This window comes from Alexandromys fortis, unplaced genomic scaffold, assembly GCF_014885135.2.
Source record: "Alexandromys fortis isolate MF-2015 unplaced genomic scaffold, M_Fortis_MF-2015_v1.1 scaffold_158, whole genome shotgun sequence".
NCBI classification, from domain to species: domain Eukaryota; kingdom Metazoa; phylum Chordata; class Mammalia; order Rodentia; family Cricetidae; genus Alexandromys; species Alexandromys fortis.
In genome coordinates this window covers 516230-538068 of record NW_026068039.1, presented here as the reverse complement: position 1 = coordinate 538068, position 21839 = coordinate 516230, and the positions used below count along the sequence as shown (strand labels likewise).

At 48.5% G+C, this 21839-nt stretch overlaps 1 protein-coding gene across 17 annotated transcripts in view; it reads left to right on the top strand.

Annotated features, from left to right (window-relative positions):
- The first annotated feature begins 2663 nt into the window (after positions 1-2663).
- Positions 2664-21839, top strand: part of Dysf (dysferlin) — a 197870-nt gene continuing 178694 nt past the window's right edge. For 9 of the 17 annotated variants that reach the window (XM_050165395.1, XM_050165391.1, XM_050165393.1 and 6 more), the window contains exon 1: positions 13359-13604. In XM_050165395.1, coding sequence (XP_050021352.1) covers positions 13514-13604 — 91 coding nt within the window. In that variant the 5' untranslated portion in view covers positions 13359-13513. Of the gene's footprint in view, positions 3208-13358; positions 13605-21839 lie in introns of those variants that run through there. The other 8 variants (XM_050165387.1, XM_050165383.1, XM_050165380.1 and 5 more) reach the window with 3 other exon arrangements.

Below are 21839 nucleotides of genomic sequence, written 5' to 3'. Positions count from 1 at the left end.
GGTTTAAATGATAGAAATTTGTGACCCATTGTGCTAGATAGAGACTAGAAGGCCAAGATTAAGGGGCTGAGAGGCAAATGTGGCTTCTGAAGCTGTTCTCTTTGGCTTGCAGTTGGCTGTCTTATTGCTGTCTTGTGTTCACACGGCTTTTTTTTTCCACGTGCACACACCTCGAGTTTATCTTTGTGCCCAAGTTTACTTTCAGAAGGCCGTTATCCAGGTGCTGGAGAAATGACTAGGTGGTTAAAAGCACTTAGTACTCTTTCAGAGGACCAGAATTTGACTCCCACCACCCACATCAGAGATACACAGTCTCCCGCATTTCCAGCTTTAGAAAATCTGATATCCACTTATGGCCTTCTTGGGCACCCAAATACATGTGCGTATAACATGCACACACAATTTTAAGATTAAAAGCAAATCTTTAAAAAAGACACTAATCAGACTAGATTAGAGATTCCTGCGATGAACTCATTTTGACTTAATCACCTCACCAAAGAACATATCTCTAAACTGTCATATTTGGAGGTATTGGAGTTAGTGGGCTGGAAATATAGCTCATTAGGTAAAGTGCTAGCCCAGCATATGCAGAACCTGAGTTTGGTTTCCAGTGCCACATCAAACTGGGCGTAACAACCCGCATCTGTAATCCCAGCGTTTGGGAAGTAGAGGTATGATGATCAGAGGTTCAAGACCATCCTTGGTCACATGATCAATTTGAGGCCATCTAGAAATACATGAGAACCTGTCTCAAAAACAAAGTACTAGGAGATAAGTTTTCAAGATAGAAATTCTTGAGGAGGAAGGCAGTTGGACGTACAACAGGGACTATATCACTTCTGCTCATACCCCATCATCCAGAACAGCGCTGCTCTCGAGACTTGATTTACAGCCCTACATAAATCACCGCATTTCAAACCCTCACTTTGCTCTTCCCCACAACCACGTGTTGTTTCACAGGCGCACATTGTGGTGGGAGGATCCTCAGTGGCCACGGGAAATATTTGCTATCACCATCAAGTCACCTTTTTTTTTTTTTTTTTTTGCCACCCTGGTTTGTCTGTCACCCTAATGGGGCTGCTGGGAAGTTTCTGCAGATAGCTGATGGCTCGCACAGCTGGGCCTTTTTAGAAGATGAGTCACAGATGAGTAGGTGGGAGGATGGGAGGATGGATCTGCTCAGGTCTGGGAAAGCAGTTTAACAATGAGTACTAGAAGAGAAAGAAAAAAAGAAAGAAAGAAAGAAAGAAAGAAAGAAAGAAAGAAAGAAAGAAAGAAAGAAAGAAAGAGAGGGACAGGGGAGAGAGGGAGGGAGGGAGGGACAGAAGGAGGGAGGGAGGGAGAGAGGGAGGAAGAAAGGAAGGAAGAAAGGGAGAGAGGGAGGGAAGGTAAGACAGAAAGAAAGGAAGAAAGGAAGGAAAAAGGAAAGAAAAAGAATCTTGCAACTTTATAATGTCACAGCTAGTAATTCAATCTGAGTACCTGGCAGAGGGGAGCTCAAGATAAGCTTACATCCTAATGTTAAATTCTTTTCCTCTTTCTTTCTTTCTTTCTTTCTTTCTTTCTTTCTTTCTTTCTTTCTTTCTTTTTTTAAGATAGGGTCTCATTCTGTAGCCCTGGCTGGCCTGGGAGTCAAGAAGATCTACCTGCCTTTGCCTTCCAAGTGCTGGGATTAAAGGTGTAGGGCCACCATGACCCAGTCCCATGCTTTATTTCTTTAGAAAAAAATATATAAAGATATATATTCTTGCTATTATAATAAATAACAAGTACCTGAGGAGAGTGCCTAGTATGACAAGAAGAGGCTTTGTGCATCCAGTGCACTGAAATTACTGCAGTTATGTAGCCACTGAAAGGGTTAAAGGGTTGTTTTGTGTGTGTGTGTGTGTGTGTGTGCGTGCGTGCATGCATGAGTGCGCACACGGTGGCCGACACCTGTGGAGGTCAGAGAACAACTGGCTGTCTACCTGATAAGCTATCTCACTGGCCTAGAACAGGCTGTTTCGGAAGAATTTGTTGTAGATTTATTTTATGAGCGTGAGTGTTTTGCTGGCGTGTGTCTGCACTACCAGGAAATACCATAAAAGGACATTAGCTCCCCCAAAACTGGAGTTAAATACAGTTGGGACGTGCCGTATGGTTGTTGGGAATCAAACCCAAGTTCTCTTAGCAGAGCAGCAAGTGCTCTTAATAGTTTAGCTGTTGTCTCATCTTCCCAACACTGTTTAGGAAAAACTTTTAGTGATACAAGAGAAAGATTACATGAAGCAGTAGGACATAGCACCGATCCTCTGACTCAGCTAATCAAGGAAAATTGTCACTTACACACGTGTGTGTCTCAGTTCAGGGGGAAGCCTAGATTGGTAAATATCCCAATCTTATTTTAATGCAGTTTTGTTGTTGTTGTTGTTTTAAAGAGCCAGAGGTGTCTTCCTTTGTGTGTTCTGGTTAAAACATATGTTACTTTTACAGCTAGGAATGGAGGCAAAGTTTTTAAAGTCACTGTGCTGTCCACCAATGAGATTCTGACTCCCAGGGACAGCATCTGCTGTGCCTGCGCCTGCTCCCAGCTCTATGCTCTGGACCTCTCTTCCTCCCCGGGGCTGACTGGCTTCTAAGGAGCTATCAAGTCCGGGTGACTTTTGCAAGCGACGCGCACAGCCAAGCGTAGCGCTCTCGGCCAGAGGTGGTAGGTCAGGGGAGGGGCCGAGCTTTCTTCTGTCCGGGAGCGAGATCTGGGTTGCGCAGGGCGCCTGAAGCCCTTGTTCTTTCTCCGGCCATCCGCGGCCACCGCCCAGCCGGTAGCTACAGGGTCTGATGCAAAGTGCCTTGTCATTGGGAAAGCTGGTGGCCGGGACGTTGAATTCCATGAAGGAGTAGGACTGCGGGGGTGGGAAATGAACAGAAGCCCCTATTCTCGCAGTGCACTCGGACTAGCCCACTGACTAGCCCGGTGAGGAAGTCGGAGGCGGGGTCCTTGCCAAGCCCACTTGGGCCGCCTGGAGTAGCCTGTTCCTCTTCAGGACAGCACCTGGGAGCCGGCAGCCAGCCAGGCAGGTCGACTTTGCTCCTGAGGGGACCCTCCGCCTGCGCCTTGGCCCTGCCCCTCCTGTTTCGTGATGCTGCGAGTCTTCATCCTCTTCGCGGAGAATGTCCACACCCCGGACTCCGACATCAGCGACGCCTACTGCTCTGCTGTGTTTGCAGGTAGGAAGGCAGGAGACACAGTCAGGGAACCTGGCAGGACCGGAGTGGGATCCTGGGGCGCGATCGAGGCGTTCCTGGAAGCCAGGAAAAAGACTGACTAACTCTACCAGGCTGGTGTTGGATATTGAAAAGATACGGGGGGGGGGGGGGGGGGGGGGGGGGGGGGGGGGGGGGGGGGGGGGGGGGCGCAACTCAGGGGAAACTGAGGTTGTGAGATAGAAGTAGCCTGGCTGTGTTTCAGCTGAGCTAGGGGTGGCATTTTGGTGGATCAGCAGGAGAATGGGGCCACTACCCCTCTTTTCTGGATTCCTTAAACGATCTCTTTCCACTTTTGGCTGCACTGTCTAGCAGGTCTCTGCTCCTCTCCAGGGAAGGCCTGGGCCTTCACCTATTTATAGCCCAGCACTTCTATGGGCCATTGCTCACTATCAGAAGCTAGACTAGCAGGCTGGCTGCCACTGGAGGCAGAAGCAAAGCCACGCCTCCAGGAATCCTAGTCTCTCTCTCTCTCTCTCTCTCTCTCTCTCTCTCTCTCTCTCTCTCTCTCTCTCTCTTTGTGTGTGTGTGTGTGTGTCTGTCTCTCTGTCTCTGTCTCTCTCTCTCTCTGTCTCTCTCTCTCACACACACACGATGGCGGAGTGAGGGGGAGTTTAGCTGGCAGCATCAGGACTCTTTCTTCATCACTCTTAACAGAATACTGGCATTGTATTTAGACTTCATTAGACTGGGGTCCCCTAATACCAGGCAGCGTGCTCCTCTCCAGTCGTGGGCTTTTCCACAACAAGCTTCAGCTGGGCTCTGCCTGTGCTTTTCTATCAGGAGGTGAAGGCTGGTCATGTCTGCTTTCCCAGGACAACCTTTTTCCACCAGGACCAGACCAGGGCTGAGATCTTCATGATTTGTCTTCCAAATCTGAGATGTGGGGACCAGGAGTGGGCCAGTTTCACTCTTCACCTGTAGGTTCTCTTCTCAGTCTTCCTTCCAGTTCAGTCCTATTTTCCCTGCATCCCTGGTCCAGAAGGTTAGAGTATCAGCCAGTCCCTGGCCATCCAGTGGCCATCCCCTTTCAGGATCACACTTGTCACTAAGGACGCACGTGTGCTTCCAAACATGTGTGCACCCTGGAGTGCATGAGACATCTGGGATGCCCACAGTTGCTCTCAGAAGGTGGGCTTGAGACAAACAGGGCACATGTAGATGTGTTGGGAGCACCCAGTGCTGAGTGCAGAATTTGGTGCACCTTTGGAGCGAGAGCCAGGATGGGCAGCCTGGAAAGCAGCCTGCGCTAAGAGGAGTGACTGAAGAACTTAGAGAACATTCCACATGCGCTCCCTCCCCCACGCTTTGACTTGTCCACCAGCTTTCCCTCTACGCCTTTGGAAATGAGCTTTATCAACGTGTTCCCAGCAGACAGGACAAGGTCATCTTCTTGTGTGGTTGGGGTGCAGACTTTTGGGTTTCCTCCCTGTATGCTCATCTCTGAGCAGACCAGCCAATGGCCTGGTTTAGGTGCCTGGCCGAGGGCTCTGGGCTCCATGTGGTTTGTTTCTAGAGCAGTGGTTCTCAACCTGGTGGGCGAGACTGGTGTTGACCCCTTTGGAGTCAAGGACCTTTCACAGGGGTTTCATATCGGATATTTACATTCACAACAGTAGCAAACTTAGAGCTATGAAGTAGCCATGAAGTAATTTTATGGTTGGAGGTCACCAAAACGTGAGGCACTGTATTAAAGGGTCAACATTAGGGAGGTTGAGAACCACTACTCCAGAGGGTACCACAGGTGTTCTCTCTCCTCCTTCTCCACTTCTGTTCCCTGGCTGAGGGAAGGGAGGATACTATTTTGAAAGGCCGGCCATATTCTTTGGGTATTAAGCTAGTCTCTGACTCTGACTTCTCACTCACTGTCTGGAAGTCCGAACAGCTTTGTAAAGGTACACCTCAGTACTGTGTGTCTTTGCTGGTCTAAAGCCGATTCTCCTCTGGTGTCCACCCAGGCAGTCCTGATTTCCTTCCAGTGTCCCTGGCCTCCTCCCTTCATTCTCTGCCTGCTATCCACCCCACCACAGGGCAGCCTCAGGGGCTCTGGTGGGAGAAAGGGTAGGGATAATGATATGGGAGTGTTTTCTAGCCCACTGGAGGAAGTGCAGCTGATGCAGCCAGCAGGCCAGTCTTCATTTAGCCCCAGGGGGCCTGGCTGGAGCCTTCCCTCAACCTCACCAGGAGGAGGTCATCCATCATCCTCCTCTTTGTTGCTGCTGGCCTCCTCTGGGGATGTTCCCCTTTCCTGGAGCCCAGAGCTCGCTGCTAGAGAAAGGAAGTGTATTTATCTGTGCTCTGAACCTGAGAAGCAGGCTGGCTGGAACTCACAATTCAGGATGTCATTGTCCGGCAGTAGAGAACAGGTTTCCCCTCCCCCAGGCCCTGGCCACCTTCCACCTTCCGCACTAGCCAAACTCTTAGCCCATGTCTAAATTTGGCTGCCTTGCAGTATTTAAGCTTGCTTACCCTTCTGCTCCTCAGGGCCAGGTTGGTGAATGATTACAGAGCAGGCTCTGGCCAGGGGCAGACACAGGCAAACTGTGCTTCTGGTAAGCCTCGTCTCCCTAGCTGACGTAGCCCTGCCTTTCCAGTGACATGGTTAGGCTACACTATCTTACAGATTGTCTGTGGTACAGTAGTCATGCCTTGCTCGGTCAGCTCTAAAGGGTCGAAGGGAACGTGAGGATTTGGCCCGGAAGACCCAGGGGCTTTGCCAAGGTGGTACACTTGTCAGTGCATCCCCTTATAGAGGCCCACAAAGCAGAAAGGGCTCTGGAATGCCTGCCATGTGCCACCCACACCAACCAGGCTGAATGCCCAGTGTTGAGCTGAGTCCAGGAAAGGGAGCATGGGGCTGTGAGGCGCACAGTATAGGACAAAGGACCAAAGGTGGAGGGGCCTGACTGCTTCTACTATTTCTTCTTCCTCTTCTTCTTGGCTGGTTTTCTGAGTTATGGTTTCTCTGCATAACCCTCATGGTCCTAGAACTTGCTCTGTAGACCAGGCTGATCTTGAACTCAGAGATATCTCCTCTTGCCTTTGCTTCCCCGAGTGCTGGGATTAAAGGTATGCGTCACTGCCGCCCAGTTCTGACTTCTTAACTTGCCTTTATCACAAGGAAGGGAAGAGGACATTGGCTAAACATAAGCAATACATCATTTTCAGAAAGTGTTCCTATCAAACCCCACAAAGATCCTGTGGACAAGATCCAGACTTCTTAATACCTGACATGATTCTGAATAGAATGTGTAACACAAACTGTGTCCTGGTCCAAAGCAAGCACAGCTGGTAACAACTCTCATCACCCCACTTCACAGAGCAAAAACTGAGGCACAAAGAGCCGAAGTGACTAGCCTGATGTCTGCTCCCATGATGACTGGAGTTGGACTCTCAAGCCCAGGCAGCCACAGCTACAGTCATCTCCACACCGCCTTTACTCGCTCTACTGTCCCCTTCCAGATCTAGGTCTGACTCAGAGACAAGAGGAGGAAGGAGAAGATTGGATACAGGCTCTGGCGCTGACTGCATGTTGACCTGTACACGCAAATCACCCCAAGCCCCTGCCACATCACACAAGTGGTCTGGAGGTCCTCAGTTCTGTCGTGTGGCCTCAAGGACACATTCTCAGCTTAGTAAGCTTCTGTCCTGACTCACCTTCTCTGTGTCTGATAGGCCAGCCAGATACCATTTAGTGCGATTTCCAGGCATCCCAGCCCTTGTGCTAGGCCCACTCAGAGTCCTCGTAAACCTGTGGAAGTACCTGCTTAGGACATGATACCCTAGTCCAGGATGGTGGGTCATATGTTTCTCTGGAGGACAGCAGGCACTCTTGGGGAGACGACAGTGGTGTCACTGTGGGCCTCTTCCCGAAATGAAAGTTGAAAAGGGGTGAAGACAGCTGGCAGCCTTGGGTACAACCCAGTGTCAGAAAACTATTGAGGGAGGGAGGGAGGGAGGGGCAAAGAAAGAGGAGCCTGCGTCATTTCCAGCACAGCGGCTCTTCCTGGAGGTCACATAATTGTGGTTGTAGTTGGACTACGTGAGTGTTTGCATCCTTAGCAACATGAAGGTAGTGACTGGATTGGGACACACAGGAGAATGCATACTTCTGGAAGATTTAGGGAACGGCAAATGCGTCCTGAAGGAATCTGTCAACTCACGCAGTGCATGCCTCTAAAGGGTGGTGTCACTGAGCCAGAAGTCAGAACTGTGCCTCAAGGTGCTTGGTACTCAGATCTTGGGGAAACAACGCTCTAGACAGTGTGAGAAAATGTCATTCCTCATCCATGGCCAGGCGCTAGAGCCACCGCGATTACAGAGAACAGGGCTACAAACTCTCCTGTATCTTGGGAGCCTAGCGAGTGAGGTGATCTGAACTGGGCTATTGAGAAAAAGACATGTACCCGTTGGGTAAGTGGGGGGCAGTGTACCTCTCCCCCTGACCTGTACACAGGTGTTAGATTTGTGCTAAATGGGTTCCTTTGCCAGATTCTCTTATTTTTCAAGGGAAGAGGAGATTAATATGGGAAACCTTCTAATGCTTAACTTGTGCACAATTTTGCTGTGAAACATCATATTGTCCCCAGATAGCACATCTGTAGCCCGGGCCTCGGGACACCAGTGTATTGTATGATATACAGTGCTTACTTTCAGTCCGGTAAATTATAGGACTGCATCCTCTCCCTTAGACTTATCCTTCAGCACCCAGGAGGGATGACATCACTAAAGCCAACGAGGACTTTTTAATTTCCCTTTTCTTACCTCGATCAGTCTGGAAACATGAAATCACAAAACTGGACTTGTTATACAAACCGCTTCACAATTGAGTCCTTTCCCACTGACTTCTAGCCGGCCCTATCACCTCCTATTGGTAAAGAGGTGGCTCTCTGTAGCTGCAGATCCATGCATACCCAGTATCATGAGATTCCCTAATGTTTCCATGAGAAACAATGGCAATCGCTGACATACAGGAGTCCTAGCTCGAAAGCTCCTGATGCATCAGGTTGTATAAGATTCTTCTGCCTGTTGCTCTGTTCTCTCCAGGGAACATCTTTGACAATATGGCCTGGGATATCATCATAGACAATATCATCGTAATTTGCGTTCCAGCCAGAAGGAAAAGGTTCTGGGGAAGCACAATTTTTCTCCTTAAAGGCACACCAGACAGTTACATACATACTTCCTCCTTCTATCTCATTGATCCCATACTCATATCTATCTGCAAGGGAGGCTAGGAAATATGGTTTCAATCTGGATGTCAAGCGCTGGGTAAAACTGTGGAGATGTCAGTGGAAGAGGGAAGAACAGATATGGAGTGTAGGGAGACAGGCTGTAGTCTAAGCCCCGTTCTCCATTACAGCTTCATTCTGTTTGTGTGTGTGTCTATACATATGCATGAATAAGCAGGCTCACGTTCCTTCCAGTACTGGGCTTACACGTCTGCTCTACACACCTGGTTGTTTTTTGTTTTTTAACATGGGTTGTAGGAAGGAACTCCTATCCTCACATTTTCATGGCAAACTCTTTACTGCCTAAGCCGTCTCCCTACCCCTATCTCAGCTTTATCACAGAGACAAATCCCCTTGGCGGGAGACCCCATTGAGCTTCTAGGCCCCACTGTGAAGTCTACAAGGGAACAGCGGTCTGTTTTGTGAAAGCCCTGGGCAGCAAACAGCAGGAAAGCCAGGAAGTTGGAGGTTCAGATGGGAAGAGGCCTCAGGATGTTTCAGGGTTTGGGTCACCAGATGTTGCTTTTCTGGTTTGTGGAAAAGGTGTGTGGAACCCTTGTTTCTTGGACACAGGCCAACATTTTGCCCAAGTCCCTGGGAATATTCCTCTAAAAATATTAGTTATACCTCGCAGATTTCCTGTGCTGACTGTGGTGGACTAGAGTAGAGACAGGGAAAGAGAAATGATACGATAGGGTTTATGTGGTGTGCGTGTGTGTGTGTGTGTGTGTGTGTGCGCGCGCGCACGTTTAGGGTTTATGTGGTGTGTATGTGCGCATGTGTGTGTGTGTGCGTGCATGTGTGTGCCTGTATGTCTGTGTGTGTTCATACTTGGGCATGCAGAGGGGTGGGGGCAAAACTAGGAATCTTCAAAATGTGTTCACAATACCTGAAATTTCCCCTAGGGGGCAATGCTGTCTTCTCTGAAAAGCGTTGCCTTTCTCAGGAGGTGGAGCCCTAGCTTTACGTCCAGGACACTAGGAGCACCAGGGCGCCCAGCCAGCCCTGCTCCCTGACCATGAACAAGCAATTTTATAGACAGGTCTTCCTTACAATTGCCATGAGCACTAAGGAGCAAAGTCTCAGCTGGCGTGATTCCTCACCAGAGTGACCCAGCCTAGAGGGAGGCCTGGGACAGCTTCCCTGGGGACTGGTTCTTGAACTGAGACCCCATGGGTGGTTGGAGGTGGCACTAAGAGGTAGAAGAAGAGCAGCTGCAAGCAGATTCCCAAGCTGGAGGGGAACTTGGTATGTTCAAGAAAATGAAAACTGCCTGGAATTGGAGCTCTAGGGTCAAAGGCCTGAGTGACCTTAACCTCTGGCGCAAGAAAGGAATGTAGGCTTCATTCCAAGAGAGAAGGAAACCCTTGAAGATCTTCATCAGGGCAGTGACCCAACTATGCTTGAAGATCTCGTGACTACAGTGTGGCTAATGGACCATTTGCGGCTGGGGTGACCATGGCATGGCCAGTTAGGATATGCCATTAGTCATCCGGCAGGAGCAGATACCAGTCGATGGCACCAGGAGCCTGTGGACACCTGGGTGAGACTACCGACATTATGAGTATTCAGAAGGGTGACCTAAATTGCAATTAACTGACATTGTTGGCTCAAATAGACTTAAATGACAGTTCCAAGTGATCTGTGATCAGTCACTCGCCTGCAAGCTAGAGACAGGATGAATTCTGGGTAAGGATGTGCACTGCACACTCCCATAGCATCTTGCTGAACCAGGCAGGTTCAGCGCTCTCTCTGTTCTGCTGCCCAGGGTACCTGGGGCATTTGAGTCTCATTGGCAATTTCCTCTATGCTACCTTAGTTCCAGGAAGCAGGACTGGGAGTTCAGTTTCTTGGTTCAGGAATACAAGCCTGTGCCCTTACAAGAACAGTGTAGGATGCAGACCCATGGCAACTCTGCCACTGGCAGGAGATAGAGCAGAGTCCAGCTTGAAGCCAAAGGTGGGCATCTAATGAGCTAGGTTCTGCTAGGAGAGAAGTGGGAACCAAGGGAGAGGAGTAGAGACAGGGAAAGGAAGAGAGGGTCCCAGCAGCTAGAGGACATTCTGGAAAGTGGATGGCCTCCAACTCTCCTTCTTCCCCTTCCCTGCATCAGGCCCCACTCCAGTGGGAATTGCTGGCCCTTTTGAGGGCCTTTCTCTTCTTGCCTAGAGATGCAGCAGCTGGCATCTGTGTCTACATTCCCTGGTGCTGAGCATCCATAGTGGACAGATGTGGCTGATTCCCATAAGCTAGAGATGACCAATGAGAAGTGTGGGGTGCAGTGCCCTTTTAGAGAACTTTATAGAGAGCCTGCCTTGTGCAAAACCCTGTTCCAGGTGCTGAGAAGGTGACAGTGGCGAACCCCCCCCCCACTTTAGGGGACACTCCTTAGTGCCGGGGTGTTCTGTGCTGCATGGGTTGGTCAAAGAAAGCAGTCACTCCAAGATGAAAATTTAAGGCCTGTGTGGCAGCAAGAAGGTCCAGCCTCTGATGAACTGAACTGAACCTCGAACTGCCATACAAAGGCATATTTACTGATTGTTACACAAAGATGTTTTTTAAGTAAAGTATTTTTTCATGCCAAGGTCCTTAATCTGATCTATATGTTCCTCTAAGGGAAACCATTACATGCCCACATGACTTTAGTCCTTATTATTGTTTTTTGTTTGTTTTTCGAGACAGGGTTTCTCTGTAGCTTTGAAGCCTGTTCTGGAACTAGCTCTTATAGACCAGGCTGTCTTCAAACTCATAGAGATCCACATGTCTCCCGAGTGCTGGGATTAAAGGCGTGCACCACCACCAGCTGGCTGATCATTTGCAGTACACAATAATCCCAGAGCTTTAGGTGTGCCAGAAGCATTCTGTGATGAAATAATGCAAAGGTTGCAATGCCCCTCAGAAAAACAATTCTACAAATCATGGGAAACAACCACTGTTTTCCACAATGATTCTTCGCTGTTTTCCATATTCTTGATTCACATTCCATGATTCTTGAGGTCAAAGTACTTCTAGAAAACCGCTATTCACTCTAATGTTTACCCTTGCTACTATTTACCCTTGCTATTATTTACTCTAATTCTACTCCAGATACAGTGACTCTGCTAAATTCCCAAAACACCTGAGAGCCCACCCAACATTCTAATGGGAAGGGAGGAAAAGAAGTAAGATTACCTAGTGATTGGTGCCAGAAACAACTGTGCCCGGGAGATTTGGGGGAGGGGTGGTGTGCCGTGTGGCTCAGTTGGTAGAGCACTTTCCTAGCATTCCTGAAGCCCCGAGTTTGAGCTCCAGAACTGCATAAAGTGGGAATATAATCCCAGCACTGAGGACGGGGAGGCAAGGCTGCAAGTTCAAGGTCATTCTTCCCTACAAAGGCCAGCCTGAGTTAAGAGAGGCCCAATTTTAAAAACAAACAAACAAGAAACAAATAATAACGGACGTGAAGGAGGAGGTAGGTTGCAGGTTTACACTGATAGCCAGTGGAGGCCCTTACAGACTGGATCTGTAAAAGAAGGGCAGGAATAAGAAGGTCAGAGAGAGCAGCTCTCAGGATCCAAAGGCTGCTGGCCTGGCGTGTTTGAGGAGCCATGAGAAAGGCGGCAGGCCCGAAGAAGGATGGATCAGGCAGGGCTGTAAAGGCCATCTAGGGCTCTGGGTTCTACTTCAAGTGAGATGGGAGCTGTGGAGATTTGGAGTGAAGGGGTGACACTGGGTGACACTGGCTTGAGAGTACACCAGGGTGGTGCTGGTGGAGGCAGAGGCAGACGATGGGAGACTGATGGAATCTGTCTGTCACTGTAGCTCAGGCAAAGCAAGCAGCGGCTTCAACCAGGGTGGTGATGATAAAGCTGAGAAGGAATGGGACCTGGGTCTGCTTTTAACCATTTCTTTTTAAAAATAATTATTTATGGAGAACCTGCTCTGTGGACTTTCTCTCTCTCTCTCTCTCTCTCTCTCTCTCTCTCTCTCTCTCTCTCCCTCCCTCCCTCCTTCCTTTCTCCTCTTTCTTGCCATATTTTCACCACAGGATCTGTGGTTTTGGTGGTGTGATAAGATTTGGAAGCATGACTGGATGGTTCAAAAGAGTAGAGGGGAAAGAGTGCCTACAGAAAGCTTGGAGGATCTTTCAGAGATTGCAGCGAAAAGAGTGCATGACGGGTTTTAGCCTAGTGGTAGAGTGGTGTGGTCCTCAGTGCCCGCGTGCTGTCAGAGGAGAGGGAGACAGGAACCTGACAGTCACAGTCCATCGCAGACCTCTAAGCATCCACTCCAGTTGACTGTCTTCACTGTCAAGCCACGCTGCTCTTAGGTTGCTGGAGCGGAGCGGGAGTGCCTAGACTGGGATTTCCCCTTTGAAAGTGCTGTACCCTTCAAAATAAGGAGGGGAGGGACCAGAGTCCCTACCTGCTGGACTGTTGGAAAACAGAGAAGCAAAGGCCCCGTGAGGACCAAAAACACGCCGCAGAGCGCTAAGAGCGGGGATGACTTAAGGCTCAACTTAAGCAACCTTCTCCCCCGTAGAGGGTGAGGAGTTCAGAGACTGTTGCCTCAGGGAACTGCAGGAGATAGAATGGACAGAGACTGGGAACACTGTATGATTTGAGTCCAGACCTTGACAGCTCCAGGCACCACCGGGAAATCATCGCGGCTGCTCTGAGCCGAGTCTGGGTGCACAGAATCCAGCATGCAGCTCTTTGGACCTATGGTGTTTTAGGCGTCCACACCGCGCGGTCCTTGCCCGCCACTCGTTTCCTTCCCTGGGGGCCCGCAGAACTAGGCGTAAGTCCCATTCCTTGCTCCTCCCCGGTAGCCTCCCTGAGGGCGGACCCAGGCCAGGCTGGAGGGGAGGATCCGCCCTGTGGGTGTACCTTGCCCGCACGCTCAGCCTCGCTTCTCGGGGCTGACCGAGTCTCCGCGGAGGCGCAGCGGAGCGACAGCTCTCTTGGTGTGGCCATCCCGGATCTGAACGCTGGTCGGGTAGTAGTGGCTGTGTCCCGCGCTCCTGTTCCCTCCGCCCCGCACTCCTGGGCAGCAGAGCCATGCTCTGTTGCCTGCTGGCGAGGGCCAGCAACCTCCCCAATGTGAAGAAGGACCGGCGCAGCGACCCTGTCGCCAGCCTGATTTTCCGAGGTGAGAGCCCTGAAGCCATTGCGTCCACTCTTGGGCACCATCCGTTTCTCTGCACCCAATTTCGGGGTCTGTGGACCCAGACCAGAAATCCCACCTTAGGGAACCTGGAAATACCTAAACCCGTTAATACTGTTCTAAGCCGGTACCCAGAAGGAAGAAAGGCTGGCGCTTCCTGGATAGCGGTCACAGGGTGGGTTGGAAGATGGATATAGAAAGTAGAGGTGTAGGTCAGGGCCACAAAACTGGTTTGTGAGCGTTTAAACAGTGCGCTTTGAAAGTTATGTCCCATCCATCCATTCAAGAATCGTGACTGAACTCGGCCCGTTTGAATGACCAAATCTCAGCCAGAAGGAGGAGGAACTGAATACTATGGATATGGCTTTGACCCAGGAAGTGTGAGGAGTGTCTGAGAGAAGTTTTCCAACGTCAAAGAACTGAGCTTCTATTCGTGCTACGTAGACTAGAAAAGGGTAACTCTGTTGAGACTGCACCTTCCTCCACTCCTCAGGCCCCTTCACCCTGGTTTCAGGCAGATTCCCAAGGGAAGGGTGTCTCAGGAGGGGAAAGGGAAGAGGAAGGACCTGTCAAAATCGAGAGAATGAACAATAGTGGTGAGTCAGGACCCCAGTGCTGCAGATAAAGATAACCAAAGAGGGGAGCGGGAGCTTCCTCTCACCAGGAGCTGTACTCTGGCTCTGTGGGACTGAACAACACAGAAAAAGATGCAGTCATATAGAGAGGAACTGCGGCAGGGCTTTTCACAAAGATGTTAACCTTTGTGACATCAGTGGGGACAGCAGGGACCCAAGATTTCCATCCACTCTTCAAGTATTCCCCCCCACCACCAAATAATAGTGAGAGATGAAGGGCGCAGCGAGTCACTTTCTGTACAGTGACTCTCACTGTGTAGACGTTGTTGGGTGTGGCTCAGTAGTAGAGCACTTTTCCCTGTGGTGTGTGTGTGTGTGTGTGTGTGTGTGTGTGTGTGTATACATATGTGTACTTACATGCATGTACGGGAGGATACGAGAGGATAACCTCTGATCTCAGGTGCTAATCACTATTTTATTTTAGAGACATGGTCTCTCATGGTTTTAGGATTTGTCAGGTCGCTGAAGGTGGCTGGCCAGTGAGTCTTAAGGTTTTACTTGTCTCCGCCTCCCCCCAGTGCTGGGCTTACAAATACATGCCACCACAGCTGGGTTCTGTCTGTTTGTTTATTTTAACATCAGACCCAGCCTTCCTGCTTGCTAAGCAGCCACTTTCCTTGACTGGGATTCTGGGCCACTGGTAGAGCATTTCCCCAACATGAAGGAAGAAGCATGAGGGCTTCATTTCTAGTTCAAACCAGAACACCAGATAAAACTTTCAGCACTGAGAAAGGGCACTGCTCTTGTGTCATATAGGTGACCAGACTGTTGAGACACTGCTTGGCTGCCGCTCTGGTTCAGGTACCCTGAATATGCTCACCTGCCATGTTCCTCAGTCTCAGGGCTGTATGGAGGCCTTACTGTTAGCTTGTCCAGATAAAAACTGCCGTGATAGTATATCACATCTCCAGCAGAGATGAGAGCTAACCCCAGAGACTGTGTTGTAGCCCCCTGCTTAGCTCTAGAAGCCCCTCACTGAGTCTGCCAGCATGTTCTCCCCAGCCCTACTTCAGACGCCAGGACTCCTGAGAGCAGTTGCCTGTCTTGTTAATTCTCTGGCTTTCTCCATCTGGCCCCAAGCCTCCCTCAATCCAGGCATGGTCCTCATATTGCATGGTACCTGAGACTCACCTGTAGAGTGTGTTTGAAGAACACTCTGGGTACCACCCAAGAACATCTTGGAGGTGACCTAAGAATCAGCTTCCAACGTACATCTAATGCAGGCCATTTTGGAGATGATGCCAGAGGTGAAATAATTGTGAGCACCCAGGGCATTCTCCATGGAATCTGGGGCTGAGCTGATGCCTACCCGTTAGAACCAGACCCAGGATGTATGAAGCCCTCAGCTGGGGAATCTCCACCCTGTGGTATACCCTTAACAAAGCCCATTGCCACAGCCTCTGCCTCCTGTTCTTGAGACCTAGATCTCTTCGGGTGGGGCCCAGCTAAGTATTCCTGACCAGGCTCCTTGAGTTTTGAGCACAGTCAGGGTTGATAAGCAGCGAGGGACAGTGGCCTGCTTGCTGAGAAGCTTGCCTGCACCAGGAGCTGTGCTTGGTTGAGATATGTGGGCCTGGACCGGCCTTACCCTGCAGTTGTCGCTGGGCATTCCAACTTCAGATGTAATTTCAGGACCTGCCTCCAAAAATAGATCCTGGGTTCTGGGAGGTTGGGCTCAGAGCAGTCTGGCTTCCTCATCTGCAGGTCTCAGGATACAGGCTACTAATTAATATGGGTCAAGTCTTTGTTCTTGTTTTCACTGATTAACTACTTAACCAAAATTGCCATGAATAACTGGGCCCCACATAGACCTTTTGATCATCATTTGTATGAACGAGCAGTTTCAGCTTCCTGTTTTACAGCATTTGACGTCTCTCTTCTGCCCTGACCATTTTCCATCCTGTAATGCAATTATTTATATCCCTCTATTCATGTGTTTTGCTCATTGGACAAATATTTGTTGACCACATATTATGTACTCATTTTCATTCTAGATGCTGGAGATGCATCCCAGTACAAAATTAGTCTCCTGGTGCTTTGGAGTTTAAACATTCCTGGATTTGCTTTGTCCCCTACCTGGTGAATTCCTGGCCAGGAACCCAGGAGGCCTTGCTTCCCTTCCTCACCCCTCCCTTGCTTGCTCATTGAGTCCCCTCTCTTCCCCCTCCACTCCCCCTCAGTCTCCCCGGCAAGAGCCTGGGGGTCTTACAGAACAATCTGTTCCCAGGGAGAACTTCTGTCTCACCTGTCAGGGGAGATGGACTGGAGGTTCCGCTGTGGTGGGAGCAGGTGGCTGCTGGAATGCAGCCTTCAGAGGCCAGCAATGCTGCTCAAAGGCGCATGATATGCGATGCAGGCTCCACAGAGCTCATTGCAGGTGTTTGTGTGGCCCCACAGATTCATAGCGCAGGATGCAGAAGTTCTGCTCTGATGGATACACCATGACGGAACAACTTGCAATGTCACCCAGGTCCAGGCACAGAGACTGGCTGTCTCCGCCCTCCACTAGAATGTCCCAGACTCCCTACCTTCCTCTATAGAGGACCCCTGGAGGTTTGCATATTCAAAGATAAGCCAATGCTGCCTGCAGAGGGCCTGCACAGGTCTAGGCAGGTCTAGGGTGGGATCCCATGCTGGGAGGGGTCGTAGACACAAGCCCCCATCCTTAACCCAGAAGTTATCTCCAACTGACAACCATCCACAAAGGAAAAATTAGTTTTTTTCTAATGGAGTATCATTGTGTATACAAACCACACTGAAGGGCAGGCCCTAGGCCCAGCCAACATTTCAACACTGAAAAGAATTCAGTGGTATTTTTTGAGGGTTTTCTTCTCTTTTCATCTCATAATGCTTTATCTGGAAATTGTGTGTGTGTGTGTATGTAAAACCTTACAAGTATTTTGCTTATATATTATATTATGGTTTCCAGTTTTGTGTTTTTATGGGATTTCTGTGTGTACAAGTGTGTGAGTTTCTATATGTGTGTATTATGCATTTTTGGCTCTTTTTCCCCCCTGTTTGTTTTGTCCTGTTCTGGTTTGTTTTTATTTTATCATATTTTTTGTTTCTTAGATGCCTGTTTGTTTTATAATGAGGGAGAGAAAGAAGGGGTGTGGATTTAGGTGCTGTCCTAGGGTTTCTGTTGCTGGGTTTATTTGGCTTATGCTTCCACATCACAGTTCATCACTGAAGGAAGTCAGGACAGGAACTCAAATAGGGCAGGATCCTGGAGGGACCAGCTGATGCAGAGGCCACGGAGGAGTGCTGCTTACTGGCTTGTTCCCCATGTCAGCCTGCTCTCTTCTAGAACCCAGGAGCTACCCACCATGTCCTGGCCTTTCTCCCCCATCAGTCACTAATTTAAAATGCCCTGTAGCTGCATCTTACGGAGGCGTTTTCTCAGTGGAGGTCCCCTCCTTTCAGATAACTCTATTTATGTCAAGTGGATGTAAGACTAGACAGCACAGGTGAGTAGGGATGCGTGGAGGAGCTGGGAGGGGCTAGGGGAGTGAAAATTTCGTATAAACAAAATACATTGTATGGAAAAACATCTATTTTCTAAATGTATTTATTTTAATTTTATGTGTATTGGTATTTTTTAAAAAAGATTTATCTATTTATTAAGTATACAGTGTTCTGCTTATATGCATGCCTGCAGGCCAGAAGAGGACACCATATCTCATTACAGATGGTTGTGAGCCACTATGTGGTTGTTGGGAATTGAACTCAGGTTCTCTGGAAGAACAGCCAGTGCTCTTAATCTCTGAGCTATCTCTCCAGCCCGTGTATTGGTATTTTGATTACATGTAATTCTGCATGAGGGTGTCAGATCCTCTGGAATTGGAGTTAGGGACAGTTTTGAGCTAGCATGTGGGTGTTTGTAACTGCTGAGGCATCTCTCCAGCCCCCCACCCCCCCAAATCTATTTTCAACTAAAAAAAGTAATAAAAAATAAAACAAAAGAAATAAACCAAGGGTAATTTCTGAGTCAGTTCTTATTCTTCTACGTAGTTCTTTTGTAAGTCTGTTGAGTGTTTTATTTGGTAGATGGACAATAATTAATTCAGTCAATGAACATTCAGATCATATCACTCTTTTCTTTTTCTCTCTTTTCTTTTTGAGGCAGGGTGTTGCTATGCAGCTCAGGCTGACCTTGAACTCTCAGGAGTCTTCTGCCTCAGTTTACCAATTGCTGGCATTATGGCATCTTTTACCATGCCTGGCTCTATACCACAGTAAAAATATTTATATCCAATTTTTAAAGTATACTGTTGACTTGAAGTCTATCCTGATGGCTAAACTGTTGCCCATGTGTTAACTGCTTTCTTTCTTAAGGTCCTATCAGCCACGTTTGCAGGCTTATTTTCTCAGGGCCATGTAAATCTCTGACTATCTCTTAAGGGTCAAATAGAACTTGTTGGGCTGGAGGATGTAGCTTCGGTGGTGAAGCGCTTGCCTAGTGTGTCTGAGGGTCCAGGGTACCCTGCCCAATCACTGATAAAATCAGGAGTGGTTGTTCAGATCCATAATCCCGGGGCTTGGGGATGAAGGATCAGAAGTTCAAGGTCATTCTAGGCTGTATAGAGAGTTCAAGGTTAGCTGGGTTACCCGTGAGCCAGTGTTAAAAAATAATACTAGTATTTCAAGATTAACTATTAGCATCTATTTCTTACTGAATTAGCTTTTAATTTGCCCATTTTGGAGGTGGGTAATATTTGTTTTTTAAGTGAGTTACAAGTACTCTTTACATATTAAGAATAGTAACATCTGTCATAGGTGTTTATGCATATGTTTATGTGTATGTTTTGCCTACAAGTATGTCTATAAATCATATGTGTGCCTGGCATCTGTGGAGGTCAGAGGTAGGCACTGGTTCCCCTGAAACTGGAGTCACAGATGTTGTGAGCCACCACGTGATTGCTGAAAAATCAAACCCATGTCTTCTGGAAGAGCAACCAATGCTCTCAACTGCTGAGCCATTTCTCCAGCTCCCTGTTTGTTTCTTTAATTGGCAAAAATTGCTTAGAGCCGAGTGTGATGAAGCTTGCTTATAATCCAAGCACTCGGGAGGAGAGGTAACAAGGTTCTATAGAGTTCAATGACAACCTCCAGAAAAAACGTTCAAGGCCAGCCTGGACTATACGAGACTGTTTTAAAGAAGCAACAACCAGAAATTTGTATAAAAATATCTTCTCCAGTTCCAAGTGGACGTCTTAGTTTGAAGAGCACCTCTTTCTGAATGTACTCCTCGGCAGCCATCAGAACCACCACTCAGGCTTCTTCCTGGACTCTTCCTGAGCTGTTAGACATAAGAGATGGGGGGACTGAAGGTGGGAAGGGCAGTGCTTTGCTGGTGAGGGGGCCGGCAGTCATGTCGGTCTTGGGATGCCTAGGCCTGAGTCCACAGACGGGAGATGGCTGTCCCTCATCAGGTTCAGGCTGGTCTTTTTCTCTTCTGTTGTCAGTGGTCTACTGACACTGGGATTCCTATTGTTTCCTTTGACTTGTGACCATGGGTAATGGAGAACATTGGCATGTAGCAAGCCCACAACATTTATTTGTGGGATGGACAAGAGGCTGTCATGGTATTAGAAGCTCTGTAGTCTCAGAGCCAGAAAGTTCTCCTACCTGGCTCAAGGGCAGAAGGAGCCATGACTCATCTCTGTATTACTTAATTGTCTTGTTGCAGCACCAAGATACTTGGCAAATGGCAACTTATGGAAGTTTTAGCTCACGGTTTGAGGCTATAATCCATCACAGCAGAGAAGTCTTGGCCACAAGGCCTTGAGGTGGTTGGCCGCACTGTGTCAGAAGCCAGGATGTAGAGAGAGATGTAAAAGCTGGTGTTGAACTAGCGATCTCATCTCTTTTTGTTCAGTTTGGCAGCTAGGGCAGGTCTTCTTCAGTCAGCCTAACCTAGAGAACCCTCACAGACATGCCCGAGTCTAGACCCTGTCAGGTCGGCAGTCAATATATAAACCATTAGGGTCTTCGTGTCCCAGATACTCAATTCCTTGTTGCCTCTGCCTTTCCTCTGGATGGGGATGGTCTCAGCAGCTACCCGTGTGTTCTCTGGGTCAGGACCCTTCCCCTCCCTCTATCCACTCTGATCCTACCGGGCAGCCCCCAGGCCTACTGCCCATGTCCTCACCATCTTCCTCAAGGACTTTAGAAAGATTGGGATAAGATACATATTATATAAAGTTTATCTCTCTTTCTTTGGGGGTGTGGTGGGGACAAGGGCTAGCATTTTGTAGGCCTGACTTGTCTAGAACTTGCTATGTAGATCAGGTTTGCTTTGAATTTATAGTGAGCTTCCTGCCTCTGATTCCTAAATTCAGGTATTATAGGTGTGTTCTATCATGCCTGACTAAATTCACCATCTTAACAGATTTTAATGGCTACCTTTGGTATTAAGTATAGTCATGGGCTGGGTGTGGTGACGCATGCCTTTAATCCCAGCACTCAGCAGAAACAGGCTGATCTCTGTGAGTTCAAAGTCAGCATGGTATTAAATACATTCACGGGATTTGGAGTGTAGCTCAGGGGTATGGTGTGTGCTTAGCATGTGTACACTCAGTCCTGGGTTTCTTCCTTAGCACGCACTCTCCCTCCAGACAAAGAGCAAGATCTACCTACAAACAAAAACTAAAACCAACAAAACAAAGAAAACTCCATTTATTTAGTTGTGCAGTTATCACTGCCTTCCACTTCTAGTGCACTTTCCAGAGTGCCACACCCAGGAAATACTTCAGTTCTCTGTCCCCAACCCTGGCAACTACCATCCTCCTTTGTCTCTGTGATCTTGACCCTTCCAGTACCCTGCATACACAATCACATTGCCTGCCTTCCTTCTTTCCTTCCTGCCTTCCTTCTTTCTTTCCTTCCTCCCTCCCTCCTTCCCTCCCTCTCTCCTTTTCTCCCTCCCTCCCTCTCTCCCTCCTTCCCTTCCTTCCCCTTCCTTCCTTCCTTCCTTCCTTCCTTCCTTCCTTCCTTCCTTCCTTCCTTCCTTTTTTCCTTCCTTTAATGGGAACACTAAAAGTCTGGCCTCTAGGGATCCCTCTCAGGATTCAGAAAAAGGGCTCCACAATAAGCAAATGGGGGCTTGTAGGTGGAGGCTGCTCTTTCATTTCCCAGCTGCCCAGACCCGAGAAATCACACAGAAACTATATTAATTACAGCACTGCTTGGCCTATTAGCTCAGGCTTCTTATTAACTAACTCTTACATCTTAAATTAACCCATTTCTATTATTCTGTGTATTGTCACAAGGCTGTGGTTTACTGGGTAAAGTTCTAGCGTCTGGCTCCTTCGGCAGCTCCGTGGCATCTCCTTGACTTCACCTACTTTCTCTCTATATCTCTGTTCAGATTTCCTGCCTGGCTCTATTCTGCCCTGCCATAAGCCCAAAGCAGTTTCTTTATTAACCAGTGGTAATAAAACGTATTCATAGCATACAGAGGGGAATCCCACATCCAGGGCTAAAGTGGGGGTTAAGAAATCTACTCACAATAGGATCCGTCTATCCATGTCTTTTTATTTTTCTTCTTCTTTCTCTTTTCATCCCCTGTTACAAATGTTCACAT